The sequence below is a fragment of the Pteropus alecto genome, unplaced genomic scaffold (genome assembly GCF_000325575.1).
Source record: "Pteropus alecto unplaced genomic scaffold, ASM32557v1 scaffold379, whole genome shotgun sequence".
Classification (NCBI taxonomy): domain Eukaryota; kingdom Metazoa; phylum Chordata; class Mammalia; order Chiroptera; family Pteropodidae; genus Pteropus; species Pteropus alecto.
In genome coordinates this window covers 1,494,447-1,512,172 of record NW_006443129.1, presented here as the reverse complement: position 1 = coordinate 1,512,172, position 17,726 = coordinate 1,494,447, and the positions used below count along the sequence as shown (strand labels likewise).

At 35.8% G+C, this 17,726-nt stretch overlaps 1 protein-coding gene across 1 annotated transcript in view; it reads right to left on the bottom strand.

Annotated features, from left to right (window-relative positions):
* EPHA6 (EPH receptor A6) overlaps window positions 1-17,726 on the bottom strand; it is an 809,212-nt gene that overhangs the window by 14,813 nt on the left and 776,673 nt on the right. The window contains 1 exon segment of the mRNA XM_006923412.1: window positions 14,427-14,576. Coding sequence (XP_006923474.1) covers window positions 14,427-14,576 — 150 coding nt within the window.

Here is a 17,726-nt window from a genome sequence, read left to right as displayed (position 1 = left end):
ACAGGGTTAAGGGAACAACATCAAGATGACGAGTTTTCTGTTCGTTCGTTCTGGTACTTAGGAAATCATGTCCAAAATAAGGCAAGATATCTGTTTATATATGACCCACCTTGAAGTTTCCTTACAACACAATAAAACGGACCCTGAATTTAAGTAGCTTGTTTTTTATGAAGTGTTCAAAGGTATTCATACGAACCTTTATTCTTATATCATTCCTGGGAGATAAACAAAGGAAATGGGTTATTTTACCCATTTTTGAGGTGGTAAAACTGAAGAACAGACTAATGTTTAAAGGCAAGCACAATTCAACCTCATTCCTGCCCTCCTTCAACAGCAGAAATATATAATAATGCAAAAGTTAATATTTCTAATGGAAGAGCTCTCTTTATTGCAGTAACAGCTACATGCTTTCTGTAATTTCAAAAAAAAAAAAAACACATCTTATTTTAATTTCTTTTAAATTGACACTATTTACCATGACTCTAAAATAGCCATGATTCATGGTAGAGGCAGATTGTAGAAAGGAGCAGTAATACGCCTTCAGGAAACTCTTAACTGCTAAGCTTTAGTTTTTTAGTAATAGAGAATTTCTCATAATCCCATCCATGTCTTTGTGACCAGAACACTTTAACCTGCTAGGATACTAGCATTTTTCTATTCATTTTATATTCCATTATTGAACAGGATTTTTTCTTACCTGTTTTCTGACTACTTTTGCCACCAGCTACGCTTAGGTTTTAAGACATTTTGCAACACATTTTTAGTAAAACAGGGTGTGTGTAAAAATGCTTGTAATGCATCAAAACTACTGTGGATAGTTTTGAAAAGTACTAAGAGAAATAGGATAGAATTTCATTTAGAATGACTTTAAAATCCCACCCCAGGAGAACTCTCTAGTCAATCTACCACAGTTAACTAATAATAAATGCTTAGAATAAAATAGATGACAAAAGTGAGGTTATATTCTGAAAAAAAAAAAAAATCAGCTGCTGTTACTGAATTATCTATCATGTGCACGTGCTTTGTAAATGCTTAGAATAAAATAGATGACAAAAGTGAGGTTATATTCTGAAAAAAAAAAAAAAATCAGCTGCTGTTACTGAATTATCTATCATGTGCTAGGTGCTTTGCATATTTTTCATTTACTGCTTAAAATAACTCAGTATGGTAGTTATGATCCCCATTCTTAAACAAAAATGTTCAGACTTAGAGAGGTTAGAAAACTTGCCTAAGTTCACACAGCATAGGTTACAGAGCTGGAATTTGAACTTAGTTCCTTTCAGCTTCCAACCTTTTTCTCTAACCAGTCCCCAGAAACGCTATTCAGTTTTCAAAGCATAATTTCTTCCCCTGTAATTTTGTACCAATTTACACAATTTTAGGATTGATGACCATGTTATCTTTTGTCATAGCATCTGCTAATTAGACTTCAATGTTTTTATTTGGACCTCAAGTTTAATATTCTGGGTAAAAAAGTAAACAAACATTGACTTCATAGTTTGAAAACTATAATCTCGGGATCAGTAGTCATTTCTGAATGCTTCTGAGTCTTGTACACATTTCTATTATTGCATATATTACGTTGTATTGTAATTTTTTCATCCGCTTTTCCTTGAGGCTACACATACTTGAAAACAGGAATTAGTTCCCTAGATTTTGCATTCTCACCATTTAGCACAGTGCCTGACCCATTAATAAATGTTACTGACCTAAACAAAAGCTATTAGAAGAAATTTTTGGATTTGTCTTGATAGAGGAGCAGATTCTTAGAAAACTTGGAGGCTCAAGTTACCCTAGACAGATCTAAAACACAAGCATGAAAGCATTTGAATTCCCCTCTGAAGGAAATATTGAAATATTGGTGCATCAAGCAGCATTGTCCCAAATTTCTCATGATCTCACTTTGGTTTGCCTGGAGAATGAGCCAGGTGAGACTGGGGCTTGATCTTCTCTAAGAGAGGGAGAGAGAGACTGGACACAAACTCAGCTTCCTATAACATAGTGGCTTCTTCCTCCTGTCCAGAGAGAGAGGTTACTATATCCCATTAGCCCCAAGAGCCTCAGCTGCTGGGGAGCTGACTTTCCCAGATAATTTCTGTAAACAGTTAACACCAAAATCTAGGCTGTAAGAAGAGAGTGACAAGGGAGCATGGTCCCTTGCCTGAAACATTTACCCAATGTGTTCAATGTATATCTGGTTCCAGCATGCCTTTCTGTGGGGACAGTGGGAAGACCTGGGGACTTAGGACTCTTTTTCTTGTTTACCTCTGGCTTTTGGGTCTCCTCAGTTTTTTAACTTGTGACCTTGAAATTTGTCTTGAGCCCTGGTTCATGACAGGTGTTAAACATAGAGAGTCTTACCTTATAGAAGAATAGTAATAACAACAATAATAGTGACAATAATAAAATTAATAATTAATAAGAGCTATTGGGTACTTCCAGGTGCCAATTCTAAATGTTTTACCTGTATCAGTTCTTTTAATCCTTGTAATAACTCTATGAGGTAGGTACCATTGTTGTTCTCATTTTATAGACATGGAACTTAAACATAGAGAGGTTTAACTTGCCCAAGATCACACACCTAAAAATTCTAGCTCCAAAGGTAGCCAGATCTCTCTTGATGAGATTCAAGAAATATGATTCACGAAAATGGTTAAAAGATATGATATGTTTCTAATTAATTTTTTTATTTATTCATCTAAAGTGGTATACATTAATCACATAAATGTATTATTGAGCATACTATGCATAAAGGAATAACACTGAGTTTGTGATATTTCTGTTTTGGGGAGATGTATAATCTAGTGAAGGAGAATGAGGAGGATGATCATGGTAAATACCATGTAGGACAGGGAGCTTTGGGAGAGTGTGAGAGGAGTACCTAACTCAGTCTCAGGAAGGCTTCTCAAAGGAGGTGAGTTGAATCTTAATGGATAAACCTAAAAGCAACAAACAAACATAACAAACAAACAGAGACTCATGGACATGGACAATAGACTAGTGATTACCATAGGGGGCATGAAGAGGAGAGGTAGATGGGATAAAAGGGGTCAAATATATGGTGACAGAAAGAAATCTAACTATGGGCAGTGACCATACAATGCAAAATATATATGACTTAATATTGAATTTTACACTTGAAACACTGGATTTTGTTAACCAGTGTCACCATAACAATTAATTAATTAAAAAAAATAAAGGGTATATATATATATAGAAGGCAGTAGAGTCAACTAGATGGGGAAAGAGGAGATATGACCCGATCAGAGAATGAAATTAGAGTCACACTACTAGAATAGAGTCTTCAAAGAAAGAAATGGCGATATCTGAGGCTGGAAGGTTAAGTAAAAATTATATTTCTTGAGATTATGAATGACTTTTCTTGCTAGAAACAAAGTTTTTGCAATGAGGAAAAGGGTTTTAGCAAGTAAACAACATTAGCCTTTTGGAAGCTCACTCTGGCTGTAATGTGGAGAGTGCATTGGAGGAGGCGGGAGACCAGGGAGGAGGCAGGAGGCTAGGAAGGAGGCTTGTGGTGATACAAGAGTGAAGTTAGAATGGCCTTAATGGAGGCAGTGTCTGCGGTGTATGAGAAATAAACCAATTTGGCAGGAATACTGGACTGTGTGAGATTAGATGTGGCAATAGAGGGAGGAAACAAGAATAATTTCTAGATTTTTGGCTTGGTCAACTGGTAAAGGTAGAGGACACAGGAGGAGAAACAATTTTTGTGGTTGGAGTGATGATGAGTTCAATTTTCTATAAGCTTTCTGATTTCAGATTCAAGTAACATATGTAACTTGAGAGCTTATTACGTGCTGAGTTCTGGGCTAGGTGTTTTAACACAGCTTAATTTATTAAGGTCTCAAAATACTTTATTATGTGAGCATGGTTATGCATATTTTATAGGTAAGAAAACTGAAGCTCAAACTGATGAACATATTGAGTCAATATCACATGGCTAGTAATTCCCTGAAGAAAGAAACAATACTACCATCTTGCTAGGCTCTGAATCATGGTAGTGGTAGAGAAAATCTGTTTTAAGTCTTGAGCCACATACTTGACTTATTCCCCCAGAATTGTATCTTGAGCCCTCTTTTCAACTCTTAGACACTCTTTGTTTTACTCTCACCTATCTGCTTATGATGTCCATGGCTGCAGCGTCCCCTCCAGATTTTTATATCTGTCATCTATAGGACATACTACTTTATAAAATTATCATACAGTTGCTTGAGATTAATTTTGTTCAAAGCTAATCCTGCTTCTTGTTTGGGATTTCTGTCCTTTGCAAAGGGTACCACTCTTCTTCCCAGTGAGATCAGAGGGTCATTTGAGCTTCTGCCTTCCTGATGCTCAAAATTCACTTATGCTGATTCTACCACCTTCATATATTTTAAATTGGCTCCATTTTTAATCTTATCTCCAAATGATTTATTTCTCATTTTGATTACTGCAATAACCTCCTAACTAGCTTCCTTGTTTCCCCTTTCCCTCCTCCTGTCATCTCGCAAGGTATACCCAAAGCAATCCTACTAAAATGTAACTGTGTTCATGTTCTTCCCACATCTGAAATTCTTCAGTGGCTCACCATGACCTTGACTCTCAGTTCTTACCTTTGGCCAAGTCACATTTTCCCCTTCGGCTTGGACACTAGAAAAACACAGGGTCCAAGCTGAGTGCCTCAAAAGCAACACGTGTTTCTTTTTTCCATCTGTCCCCAGCCTATAGCACAGTGCCTCGTCAAGTCAAAGAACTGAGCTCCAATTGTCATATATGAGATTTACAAAAGCTGTATTTTAGGAGCAGCTTGAGAAAATCTATGGTATTAACCTTTATCTTTATAAACATTTCATTTGTGAGAAGTTTTGCATTATAGGTATTTTCTGATTCCTTAATTAAGGACTGCGAGGGAGCCAGCAGTACACGGGGTGCTTTGTCTAAAAGACTTAATTGAGATTTGTTGCCTTAGGATATGAAGGGGTGATAATTAACGAGAAAGAATTTTTTAACAGTTCTGTTTTATGATAGTTGTAGGCTGTCATCTTTTGGAGAAAAGTTATACAAGGTTATACCTTAATTTAAAAATGTAAGAAGAAAAATAAAGTGAAAAAAATATGAAGATGACTGCATTGATAATTTCCATGAAGAAGTGGAAGGAATTAAATTCTGTCAGAAATTATTATATAAAACCTAGCTGGTCATTGTAAATAGATCATACTGGTTCCTTGTCATTGACACTGCAATTTTTAGCAGCCTAGAATTAACGTTAGGCCCTTTTGGAGCATGCAGCAGACTGTTCTGCTCTTGCTAAATCTGATGAGTTTTCCAATTGTGTTGACGGTTTCTGAATCAAAGCAGGCAATATGCACCTTTTATTAAACCAGGCAAACAAGGAGTAGACAGTCAATAAGAAGATGCTGAGACATCCCTGAACAACACCTTGAACAAAGACTGCTTGGGCTGTGAGGGGAATCACATTTTTTAAGACTGCTAAATATCTCCAGAAGAGAAGCACATTGAATTTAGCTACTCATACTTTCTTTTAAAAGAAGCTGTTTCAAAATTTTAGCAAGGAATGAAATGGACACTAGTAAATAGAATAGGAAACGATTTTATTTTTATCTTTCCTCTAAATATTCATTATGGCATTGTGGAAAAACTACAATTTCAGGTAGAAAGGGAATGGTGAAGCAAAGGGTCTTAGTATACACTTACTTTTTGTGATAATGATTACTTATACATAGAGGATATTTAGATTTATAATACAGCAATACTAAAAACACTGGTGATGTATTTTCCTGATATGCAATATAAAGGTTGTTTCTACACAGGAAGAAAAAGAAAGAAAAAAGAAAGGAAAAAAGTGGTTATAAGTAAATAACATTGATAATCTTACACCTATTATCTTATTAAATATTTTTCAATGTACACAATTTATAATTCACTGAAAAGCAATTGAGACCCAAATATGATTTCTGTGTACATTAAGAAAATAAGGTTTTTTATATAAGATACAGACAGAAAACATTTTTTTCAGAGGCTAGTTTGCAGTTTGTAAATTAGAGCATGGAAACCTAAGACTTCCTTTTTAACTTTAAATAAAGACTTTCTTAAAACTCTACACTTAAAATATTTCTCAAACCTCATGTTTTGGAAGTCACAATAGAATGTCAAGGACCTATATAAAACGGAGAGTGCTGGTCCTTGGTGGGTCACCACCTTTTAGATAATTGAATAGAAGGACAAAATGGGGAACAATATGAAGTGTAGGACTCTTGTAGGTTAAAAGATTGTTGACGACATGATATATAATTTGGAAAGTCTTTACCTCTAAGAGTTGAAAGGCACACTTCTTGAGATCGAGATAAGCAACATTTTCTATGCAACTATGCTTCAGTGTGTAAGTAGTGGGAAGAGCATCAGCGAAGGTGTCACCTGAACTGCATCAAAGTCCTAAACTGTCACTAACAAGTTCTGTGGTTGGGCAAATCTCTGCCTCTTCAATAATAAAGAAAAGAGAACTGGATTAAGTGTTTGCAATACTACATTTCAGCTCAAATAGATATGTTTCTAGAGTCATTTAAATGGAAAGCTTAATCTGCAGGACCTTTGGTAGCATCTCTAGATCTCAAGGTTCTGTAACCTCCAGATCTAGATTTGGCTTCTCTTGAAAGGACCATTTCCCACAGAGCTCCAAGTTCAGGAAGACAAAAATCAAGACAGGGCCAGAGTATATCCAGGTAAACAAAGACTGGGAAGATATGGGGAACCATGATATTCCATACTATTCCAGTTCCTTTCTAATAAACTGCACTTCTTGGAAATATAAAGACATATTCCAAATCTACCTTTTTGCAACTTTTTCCTCTTTTTTTTTTTTTTTTAAAGAAGACAATGTTCTTAAAACTCAGGACCATTTCCCTAAGCACTCTCTGAGGAAAAGACAAATATTTCTTCATTGGTGCATCATTTTGATTTTAGAAAGATTTTAGGTAACAATAATATATTTCTTGGACCCATTAAAAACATATAAAAGCTATGGAAAAATAGTTTATGTGTACAAAGAAAAAGAGAATTTTAAGATGTCTTCTTTGTAAATGTTCCAAAGAGAACAAAAGACACGATAAAAATTATAAGAGCAAAAGATCGTGAATGTATTTCTCCCAAACAGAAACTGAAGATAAAATTAATTTTTTATGAAAACATTGCTGGCATATGTACATTTTCTAGCTTTGTGGCCATTTAGTTAAAAAAAAAATTTCCTTGAAGTTATACTGTGGTAATAGCATACTGGTTATTGGTTTCTTCTACTTGGAACTTTACTAAATTATTTACAATGGTGATTGGTTGTACCTCATAATATCCCCTATTACTCTTGCCTCTATGGCAGACATGCATCATGCTAATGTAATTAGTATATATTTAATTAAAAGGCTGCTATTGCCTATGTACCAATAGTAAGAATTATTGAAAAACCAAGAAAAAGAAGGCTATTTTGAAAATTGCTTTGGTATGATACATATTCAAATAAATGCAAAAATTCCCTCTGTAATATGGAAAGTTGAAATAATGGAGATGGGCCTTTAGCAATTTGCTGTATCTTACACAGATCATTACACAAGGACCTATTTAATAAAGTAGAGTTAGAAAAATCTAATCAGAGACAAAAATTGGAAACAACTGGACTCTCTGAGTCATAAAATCATACTGCATTTTTAAGTAAGTGAATTCTACAATCTACCATTCATGGCTGAAATGTTGATCTATAATTGAGAAATGTTATAGAATTATGAGAATAAACAATGAAATATAATGCAAGGTTATTTTATTCTTAAATTTTGAAAAAAAAAATGAATCAATTCAGATAAGATTTAAGATTATTTCCAACCACACTACCTATAAAAAAATCCTAAAGATAAACTCTAATTTTTTCCCCTCAGTTAAGCTTCTGAAAGCAATCTAAAGCAAAACTCATTAAAAGCTTTTGAAATGTAAGGAGAAAAAAAACACAAAAAATATTGAGGCAGCATTATGTTTCCTAGTAAACTTCAAACGAGATGCTCCCTGATAGTGGTTCTCCTTTTGGGAAGCTGAACTAGCTTAGTAGTATATGCCTAAATGATATCATACCCAGGAGACATTTGGGTTTCAAACTGCTTCAATGCTAATTTTTTGTTTTGGTTTTTGTTTTAAACAGCATCATGTCAGGGTAAAACAGAACAAAACAAAACCCAAGACTCTAGTCTTGCCTTTAGATCATTAGTTGGAGCCAAGTTGCCTCTCATTTACGTGGTGTCAGCTTTTCCCCTATGTATTAGCTCTGTGGGGATTTGGTTATTTAATGTTGCCTGCTGTTCATGTTTTGCTGTATTTTCTTCTGTTGGAAGAACTACAGTGCCCTTGGTGTCATCTTTGGAGCTTGTGTAGCCCCTAGCACTACAATGTACTAACTACCATTATGTAGTAAACAACAATTATTTTGAACTTGGATGAAAATAAGATATTCCTCCTAAATGCCTTTAAAAAAATGCTAGAAAGCGGCAAGGATTTGTATACCTTCCATGCTCCTGTGACGTTCCTGGTAATAGACTAAATATGTTTATCGTTAGAATTAGATTTTAAGCTACTGCCTTAACTATTTTTAAGAAATTCAATAAATATGGTACATTTATAAATTTTTAACATCAAAACACAAAATATTGCAAATAAGATTTATAGTTCCAAAAAACAGTGAGTCAATCCACATTCTTTTGCTAATAAGAAACAATTAAAACATTTCTCTTCTGACAGAGTGGCATACATAATTAAAGATGCTTTGCTCTTATTATGTAGAACTTCTGTGCTATGGAGATGCCTTTGAAAGTTAGATTTCCAGAATATAGCTTAGAGTGTAAAAGCACACATTTGGAGTAAGCAGGGGGCTTAAATTTCAATTCTACCATTAGAATTGGTTATGTTACTTAAACATTCTGGAAAGCCTCAATTCTTTTATCTAGTAATAATAGCATCTATCTTAAATAATTATTTTGAAGATTACATGAGCTAATAATCTAAAATACTTGACTCATAATAAGCTCATAAAATGCAAATTATGATTATTACCATTGATTAAAAACTTTCTATGTATAAGGTGCTTTGCATATACTATCTCTAATTTTTTCAAATCCTGCAGTTGAATATTTTGAATCCCATTACGGACAGTATCTCAGAAAATGTAAACCACTTTCCTAAGTTTACATGGCCAGTGAACTGCAGAGCTGGTATTTGAACCCAGATATTTCTAGCTCCAAAGCGGTGGCTCTTAACTGGGAGAGATTTTGTACTCTATCTTTGACTGGGCAATGCCTGGGGACAGTTTTGGTTGTCGCGACTAGGAGGGTGCTATTGGCATCTAGTGGATAAAGGACAGGATGCTCTTAAATATCCTACAATGCCCAGGACTGCCCCTAACAACAAAGAATTTGGCCCAACACATCAATAATTCTGCAACTGAGAAATCCTGCTCTAAAGCTCTCATGATCTTTCCAATACACCCGCTACCTCACTAGAATATAGTGATGCACAAAGTTAATAGTTCGGTGCCATTTGATACTGCAATAAAGAAAGTTGCTCTCGAAAACAATGTATACTGAGAAAGGACACTATAGTATACCTTTGGAAGCACAACTGTTTTCCTTTGGGGACTTCCTCCCTTACTCCACGTGATTTTGGGGAAAGTGCTAATCAGGGCTCCACCCACCTCCGAGTGCACAGGTTGGCACATACACCTAGCTGGGCCAAATATAGTATCCATTTCCTGTCATTTTTTGGTTCAGGGTTGGGCAAGGCCCTCACAGAGCTAACCAGAATTCTCTGAGATTGGTATATGAATTTTCACAGAGAGGTTCTCATTTTGCTGAGGTTGCTGAGCTCTGGAGCATAAAGAAGAATAAAGCAAAGAAGACCTTTGCAGTAGAGAAAATGAAGTCAATGGACCTAGAAAAGCACTAAAAATCTGCATGACTCCTGAGATCCAGCACTGCTAAACTACTTTCTTAGTCTCATGAATGAGTTCTGTCATTTATAATCAAAAGGACTCCAAATAATAGAATGGAATATGCTTTTTGGCATATATTTTAAAAAATAGTGATGTTGCATTCTCACAATGTCGTCTCTATTTAAAAAAAGGTAGAAAGCATGAAGCCCCTTAAAGAGTCCACACTTTACTTGGAGGCAGGGAAAGACAAACACCAGAACTTTGTCTCCTCACTTACACATTGGGCTCCTTGAGAGTGAGGGCTGGGTTTTCTAATTCTCCATTCCTACCTTACACGCACACCTGGCCCCGTTACTGGCACATGTTTAATAAGTAGCTATTGGATGGCTAAGCAGACAGCACCTGCTGTTATGTTTATTTTAGGCCTTTTATGGACTAGTTCTCTATTTTTCTCATTTCCTTTCCCTAACGTGCAATACCACTGACCTTTGAGAAACATTATATTATTCACTAAAACAGATTCTGCTAACTCAGAATTGTTCATTGTAATAGATACGCCACAGTCTGCAGAATGGAGGAACTCTTTCATAAAAATTATCTGAAATTTCCTAAACTCATTTAAAGTAATAAAGCATGTTAACATTCCTTATTTAATTAATCCCATAGTGCGGTTGAACTCACCAAAATGTAAAATATGCAAACAGAACATAGTTGAATTTTTATAGTCTGAAACATAACTTTCCTTGTTTAAAATATGCCTCGGTTGCAAAAAGTCAAAAATAAGACTATACTTTGACCAAACAAATAAGAAATGCAGGACAAATAGGGAATAACCAGTATTTGGAGAGAAGCAGCTGGGAAAGTTTCGATTAAGCCATTTCTGCTTCCTAACAGAAATTCTGGTTACAGGATCTGTCACAGATATGCTGACTTCCAATATGTTAAGCTAAACAAAATTTCAACTCTACTCCAGCAGCAAAAAAATATTCTCAAGAAACATAAAAGATTTTAGCTTTTACTACTTTAGTCTCATATTGATCTTAGGACCACAAGGGTTTGGCTCCCTGTCCCCTCTGTCCCCCACCGAATAAAAACAAGAAAAAAAAATTTGTTTTATCCTCAAATTCTTGCTTGAATATTTTTTGGTAACCACTCAAAGACCATGAAAGTAGCCAGCTTAACCCCTACCTGGTCCTCGAAAAACAACCAATCTCTGGGCAGAGAGAGAATTCAGACTTGTGCTGTGGGCATTGGCAATCCTGAATGAATGAGAATAGGCTTAATGTCGAGAGTCTATTTCTGGCTGCAATAGCTTCTTTTGGTTCCAGTTATAGTCTTTGTGGCCAAATCAGGTTCAGTAGACAGAATTGCTCTCTAAATGGCTATGTTGGCCACAGTCCATCAACATATATGGCCAGAGTGGCTGGGTAAACTGTTGGGCAAGATCCAGGAGAAAAAGGATTGACTACAGGGTTTGGACTATTCTAGGTAATAATTAAGAACAATTTACATGGTGGTCTATATTGGAAACTACACATTTGGGCTTTTTCCCTCAGAAGTGGCTCTTCCAGAAAAATCTGTCTTGTCGTCTGACATCTTCACTTGTACCTGCTCTGTTCTGTGAAAGTCCTATGTCATTCTCAGCATCTCCACAGAGATTCAGGAATGTCCTAAAGTTCGGAAAAGAGCAATTTGAATGATTCTTTTGCTGAGATAAATATGATAACTATTTCTCCAGAGATTATTAAAAGCAGTATGTTATTGTTAAAAGAGACATTACAAATCTAACCCAGTCCTTTTATTGTATTTATTGGTCATGAAACGCAGGCACTTTGAAAAGTTAAGTGACTTTCATGGCTGACTTACAGTTGACATAGCAGTGGCCATGGTTATTCAACCTGTGGTGCAATGTACCCCAGGTAGTAAGACAATAACTCAGGGGCAGGAAAAATAATGGAACTTCTCCTTGTGCTTGTTTTATCCCATTATAAGAATGACTATTTATGAATGTCTAATAAGAATGACTAATTATGACTTTCATCATCATAAAGGAATAACTTATGACCGTATTTTATAGTATACAAGATAGATTTAAAATTAACCCCCCAGCATTTCTTATTCTACTTTTGTGCTTTTTTTCCCCCCACAAAGCAGTGATTATCCTAGTACTTACTACATCTTTTATGTATTTGTTTTGTTTACAGTCTGTCTCCCTCTACCTAGAATGTAAGCTCCAGTTATTTGCACTGGTGGTTCAGTGGTAGAATTCTAGAATGTAAGCTCCACAAGGGCAGGAAGTCACTGATCCTACATGAGAAACTTCATAGACTATAAACCAACCCACCATGATAGAAGCAGTTGTTCCCTCCTTTCTTGTCCTTGCCCATGACTTATTCTAAAAGTTAATTAGCACTGTCTTCTAAGGTCACTGTCAAATCACTTACTATGTGATCCTAGGGAAATCATGTGTCTTCTCTGTGCCTCAGTTTCATAATCAAGTTGGACTTGATTGGACTAGATAATCTTTATGGCCCTTTCTAGGTGAAGCATTTGTTTTCTGTTGTAGCTGTTCCTGGAGCAGAGCAGGCACTCAATAAATATTTTTAAATGAATAAATGGCTATATTAGTACAGTAGTACTTGTATATAATATGCAAATAAATATATATACATCAACTGTGGATGCTCAAGAACTTTTTTTACTGGTAAGGGTATATTATCAGTAAAGTTTGGAGCCCTCTCACAGAAAATTTTTTATTTTAAGTCTGTCAGGGAACTGATTAATATGAGGACTAAATGGAGTACCAATTAAGGAGGGTATTTGAAGTGAGGGCTCTTCTATGCAGTGAAGACTTTAACTCATCTGGGGAGGGCTTTTCATTCTGGAGATTGGTTCGAAGGGCCTATTTTAGTCATGTCAAAGTAGAACGAATAGGCACGTATGATCTGGGGTTGGAGTAGAACAGAGCTATAAGATTACTGAATCTGGAGCTTCTACTACTTTGGATAACTGGTTAAGCAAAAAAAACCGATGAGTTCCTTCTGGGATTGAGGGGGCAGATTTCTGCTTCTGAGATTTAATTTTAAGAAGAGCTGGACAGACAGTCATAAAGGTATCTTTAACAAGGCCTAGTAGCAGGGAATGACAATGAGGTCCTTCAATTAAAATTTCATGAAGAATAGTAGACTCTAGGCCAATGACCTGGATCTAAACGTCTGAGTGTTGAGAGTAGAGCAGAGCTTGCTGGTTATGGCCCAGTTTGTACTGGCAAATGCTCCGTAGGACCTAGCTGCACTAGCTTTGGGCTTTGACGATGTGCTTTGAAGAGCGTTTACTAAGCAGTGTATACAACCTGATGCCATGTAGGTTTCTGGACCTGGCATTCTCCACAGAGTCAGTAGGCACCCAAGGACTCAGCAGGACTCAGCTTTGAAACTAACGCTCTATGGCAAGGAGAAACAATAGCCATGGTGAGTTAACCAAGACCCAGTCTGCTCTATGCCTGGCATTAGAAAAGGATGAACTTTCTCTGTGACTGAATAAGTCCTTAAGATACTTGGACAATTTAAAAGAACAAGATACTTGGGCAACTTGAAATTAGGATGGAGCAATGAGATGTGAGGTGTAGAGAGGTTGCTCAAGAAATTGACTTGAAAAAGGAAGTAAATGTCACAGTGGTTGTACTATGAATGTGTTTAGAAATGTCCTATAGTTACATTATTTATTTTCACCTATGAGCATTCAGAATCACAGTAGAGGTGATTTCCCATTGGCATTGTCTCAGAAACCATTAGATAGTTGGAGGAAGGCAAGTGAATGGACTCAATCTGAATTTCAAGATGAGGAAATGGGAAATTAAAATATATTTTCAATTCTGACAGCATACTTATTTGCATTGTCAGGGTGTTTGAATTTTCTGGCTATTGTCTGTAACACTCTGAACAGGTCATAGAGGTCAAATGTGTATCCTATTCTGTGATATTACTAACCACCAAGGTAAGTTTTATAGATAAAACAGAAACAAAACATTGTAGAAACTGCCATGTACATATCTTAAAAGAACCATACTAGATGACATGTATTGATAATACATTGCCTGAAAACATTTAACCTTTTTTTACTAAGCAATATGTAATGTAAATTACTTTGCTCTTTACAGTGGTACATTAAATTGCCCTAAAGAAGAAATGAAAGGTAAACATTACTCTTTAAGTATCAGATGTAGGATGTGGATCAGGTAATCATGTGGCAAAGCCTGCCAGATGGCTCCTATGACACCAAATACAACTCAGAGTGAAAGGTTATTTAGTTTTTCAAACTTAGCCACAGGCCCTGAACAACTTTCAGGAAGATAGAGTCTAATATGATTGAGGGCAAAAGGTATATTTCCTTCTCACTGCTAATGTGTTTATGCTCACAAAATGGAAGTATAACTATTGGCGGCACTTACATCTTGGTTAGACATTTCCCAATATGGTCTTTCTCCATAGGACATGACCTCCCACATGACAATGCCGTAGCTCCATGCATCGCTTGCCGAGGAGAATTTTCTGTAGGCAATAGCTTCTGGGGCTGTCCACCTTATCGGGATTTTCCCACCCTGGAAAATAAATTGAAGATTTCTCAGATGGCTCGCAAGTGTATTAAAAAACAAAATGGTGTTCCAATTAAATATCTTATGTTAGAAAGACTTAAATACTGCATGATAGTGTTGGCATTTTAAATAAGAAGAAAAATAAGAATAATATTATAATGTCAGAAATACATTTCCTATAATAGTTATTCAGTAGAAACAGCTTTAATGGGAAATAAGTCACACTTCAGAGATATTTTATTTCATTCATTAGAGAAATTTATTTTCTCTTTAGATTCACACAATTAAACTCACTATCATGCCATTTAAAGAAAGTTCCAGATTATAAGACATTAAAACTAAATATCATTCAACATTCATTAAACATTGTATTGTGTGTATAAATAATAATGACAATAGTTCTAACTTAATTGAAGACAAATGGTTAAATACAGAACATTCTCTACCAATTCAATGTTTATCAGAACTTTATTTCCTTTCCTTCTCTTTTTCATCTGCTGTGATTACATTTATTTTAAATTTAAAAAATCCTTTAACATTATACAAGAGCACTCAGGAAGGGTAATCTTTCTCTGTAACATTTTAGGCTAGTTTATATTTTTGTTCTCCACTGTTCAAGTTAATATCTGAACATATTAAAGAGATTAAATTGCATGAATTTAATCTATACTATACAGGTATTAAAGTCGACCATTGTGTTATACTTATTTTTTATCAACATTTATTACATTTTATCTCTTTATACACTCTATAAATCCCCTTTTTACTATAATGACAAGAATAAAACAATTCATCCATTTGATTTACAATCTCTGAACAGCGAGTGGACGAGAGGAACCTTGACGCCACTAGATGGCGCAAGAGAACAACGAGCTGGTCTCAGGCCGCGGAGATGGCTTCTGTTCCCGCAGGTGATTTTGACAGTCAGAACCCACCACAGTGGAGTCACTTTAACATTATCAGCACTTTCATGATCACAGCATTTGATCACTCGCTGTGCGCAAAGTTTGGTGTTAGGACGAGTGGAAGTGGAAGGAAATAAATGGTGCATTCTTTGGACCTCGAGAGATTTAGGTCTAACATCTTTAGAGGTGAAGCCATTAATGGAGGCATCCAAACACTACTTATTTCTAAACACTATTTACTTGAAGAGAAAAGAGAGTCAACTGAAATAGAAACAATTAGGTTTCACAAGGCAAATGAGAGCATTAACAGAACCCTCATCTTAAAGAATTGTAGCAAGGAATTGTTAGAAGGGACCTTGGGGAGAATACCTTGAATTAAATCCCCTGATTTTACAGGTGAGTAGACTGAGCCCAGGGTTTAGAGATTTAGAGGTTTAGAGATTCCTCCCCACATTAATAAGCACATAACCTCTATTAACGTTATTATAGTAGTGTTATGGGGCATCGATATAAAGATGTGAGTATTTCAGCACGGGAGAAAAGTTGGGCCAAACTAACTTTACTGTTTTAACACTGAGCATCTGTTATTGTATGTTATAGTAGTACCATGGAAGGGAGCCTGAAATCTGGCGTTTTCATGCTTTGGGGTAGCACCAAATTAGGAACAGGAAATTGGTGATAGCAGTTTAAGAGAGTGGTGGACACGGGAAGGGAGTTGCAAGTGGGGGGATTCATTCTAGAACCCAAAGTAGAGTTACCAGATAAAATATAGGATCCACAGTTAAATTCGAATTTCAGATAAATAAAAAATACTTTTTTTTTTAGTGTAAGTATGTCCTGTGAAAGAATATACATATATTTTTTGCGTTATGTCCCAAATATTGCATGAGACATATTTGTACTAAAAAATATTGTTTACCTGCAATTCAAATTTAACTGGGCATCCTATATTTTATTTACTAAATCTTGCAATGCTAATGCAGAGCATTAAAAAATTCAGAAATAGAAACATTGTAAATGATCTAAGAGAACATGAAGTAGTGTTCTGAAAAGACTAGTGTGGTCTATACTTTACAAGGGGACAAGGACACTCAGACTTGTAATTTGGACCCACACTACAGTAGTAGCCTTTGCTCTATTGTACGTTTGTGGCTAAAGCTCCCAGTCTTCTGGCTCTGCATTTTGAAGCGATTCAAATCAGGTTCAGGCATGTGGAAACCACACTTCCAGAGAGTAAAGACCAAATCTGCAGATTTAGACCTCAGAACAGACACAAGTGTAGCAGTCTCATCTGACATTTTTGACTCTGGGTCTTTCTTTGTCTCTTCTGGAAAACAGTATTTAGTAAGTGTGAATTGCTACTCTGCTGGGCTGATCTTTTGCTAAATCTTTGTGTGCTCTATTAAGACAGGCTAAAAAAACAGAGTTAAGGATTATTTTATGTGCATTCATTTATAAATGATATCTCATATAAATGATTCACACATAAATTTATATTTCACATAACTTGTTATCACATATAAATGATAACTTAAATACATTTTCCCTAAGATTTTACAGAGTATTTGATTAATAGCATTGCTACAAGTTATGGACTGAATTGTGGTCCTTCGAAATTCATATGTTGAAGCCCTAATCCCCAATGTGACTAAATTTACAGACAGGGCCTTTAAAGAGGTAATTAAAGTTAAATGAGGTCATAAGGGTGGGCTCTAATCCAGTATGACCAGTGTCTTTGTAAGAAGATGAAGAGACACCAGAGGTGTGCAGGCACAGGGAAAGGCCATGTGAGGACACAAGGAGATGACCATCTGCTAACCCAGGAGAGAGGCCTCAGGAGACACCAGACCAGCTGAAAACATGGTTTTAGATATCCAGCCTCCAGAACTGTAAAAAATAAATTTGTGTTGTTTGAGCCTGCAGTATTTTGTGATGGCAGCCCTAGCACACTAATATGCTACCCCTATAAAAAACCAAAATAATTTTCCTAAGGTGAGCAACATTGCAAAGCAGATGGTACATCTTTATTTCAAATTCTATCCCAGTGTTGTCTTGTAATGGAAAGTGTGAGCTGGAATAAATCTTTAAAAAAGTGAAAAATTGGCACAGAAGTTTTAACTTAGGAGATACAATCCTAATTAACAAAAATGCATGATAACATGGTAACTAAACCTGACAGTATGCACAAACTGGAATAATTTGGAGCATATATGGGATGGAGATAAAGGAAGCATTTAAATCTTTTTTTTTT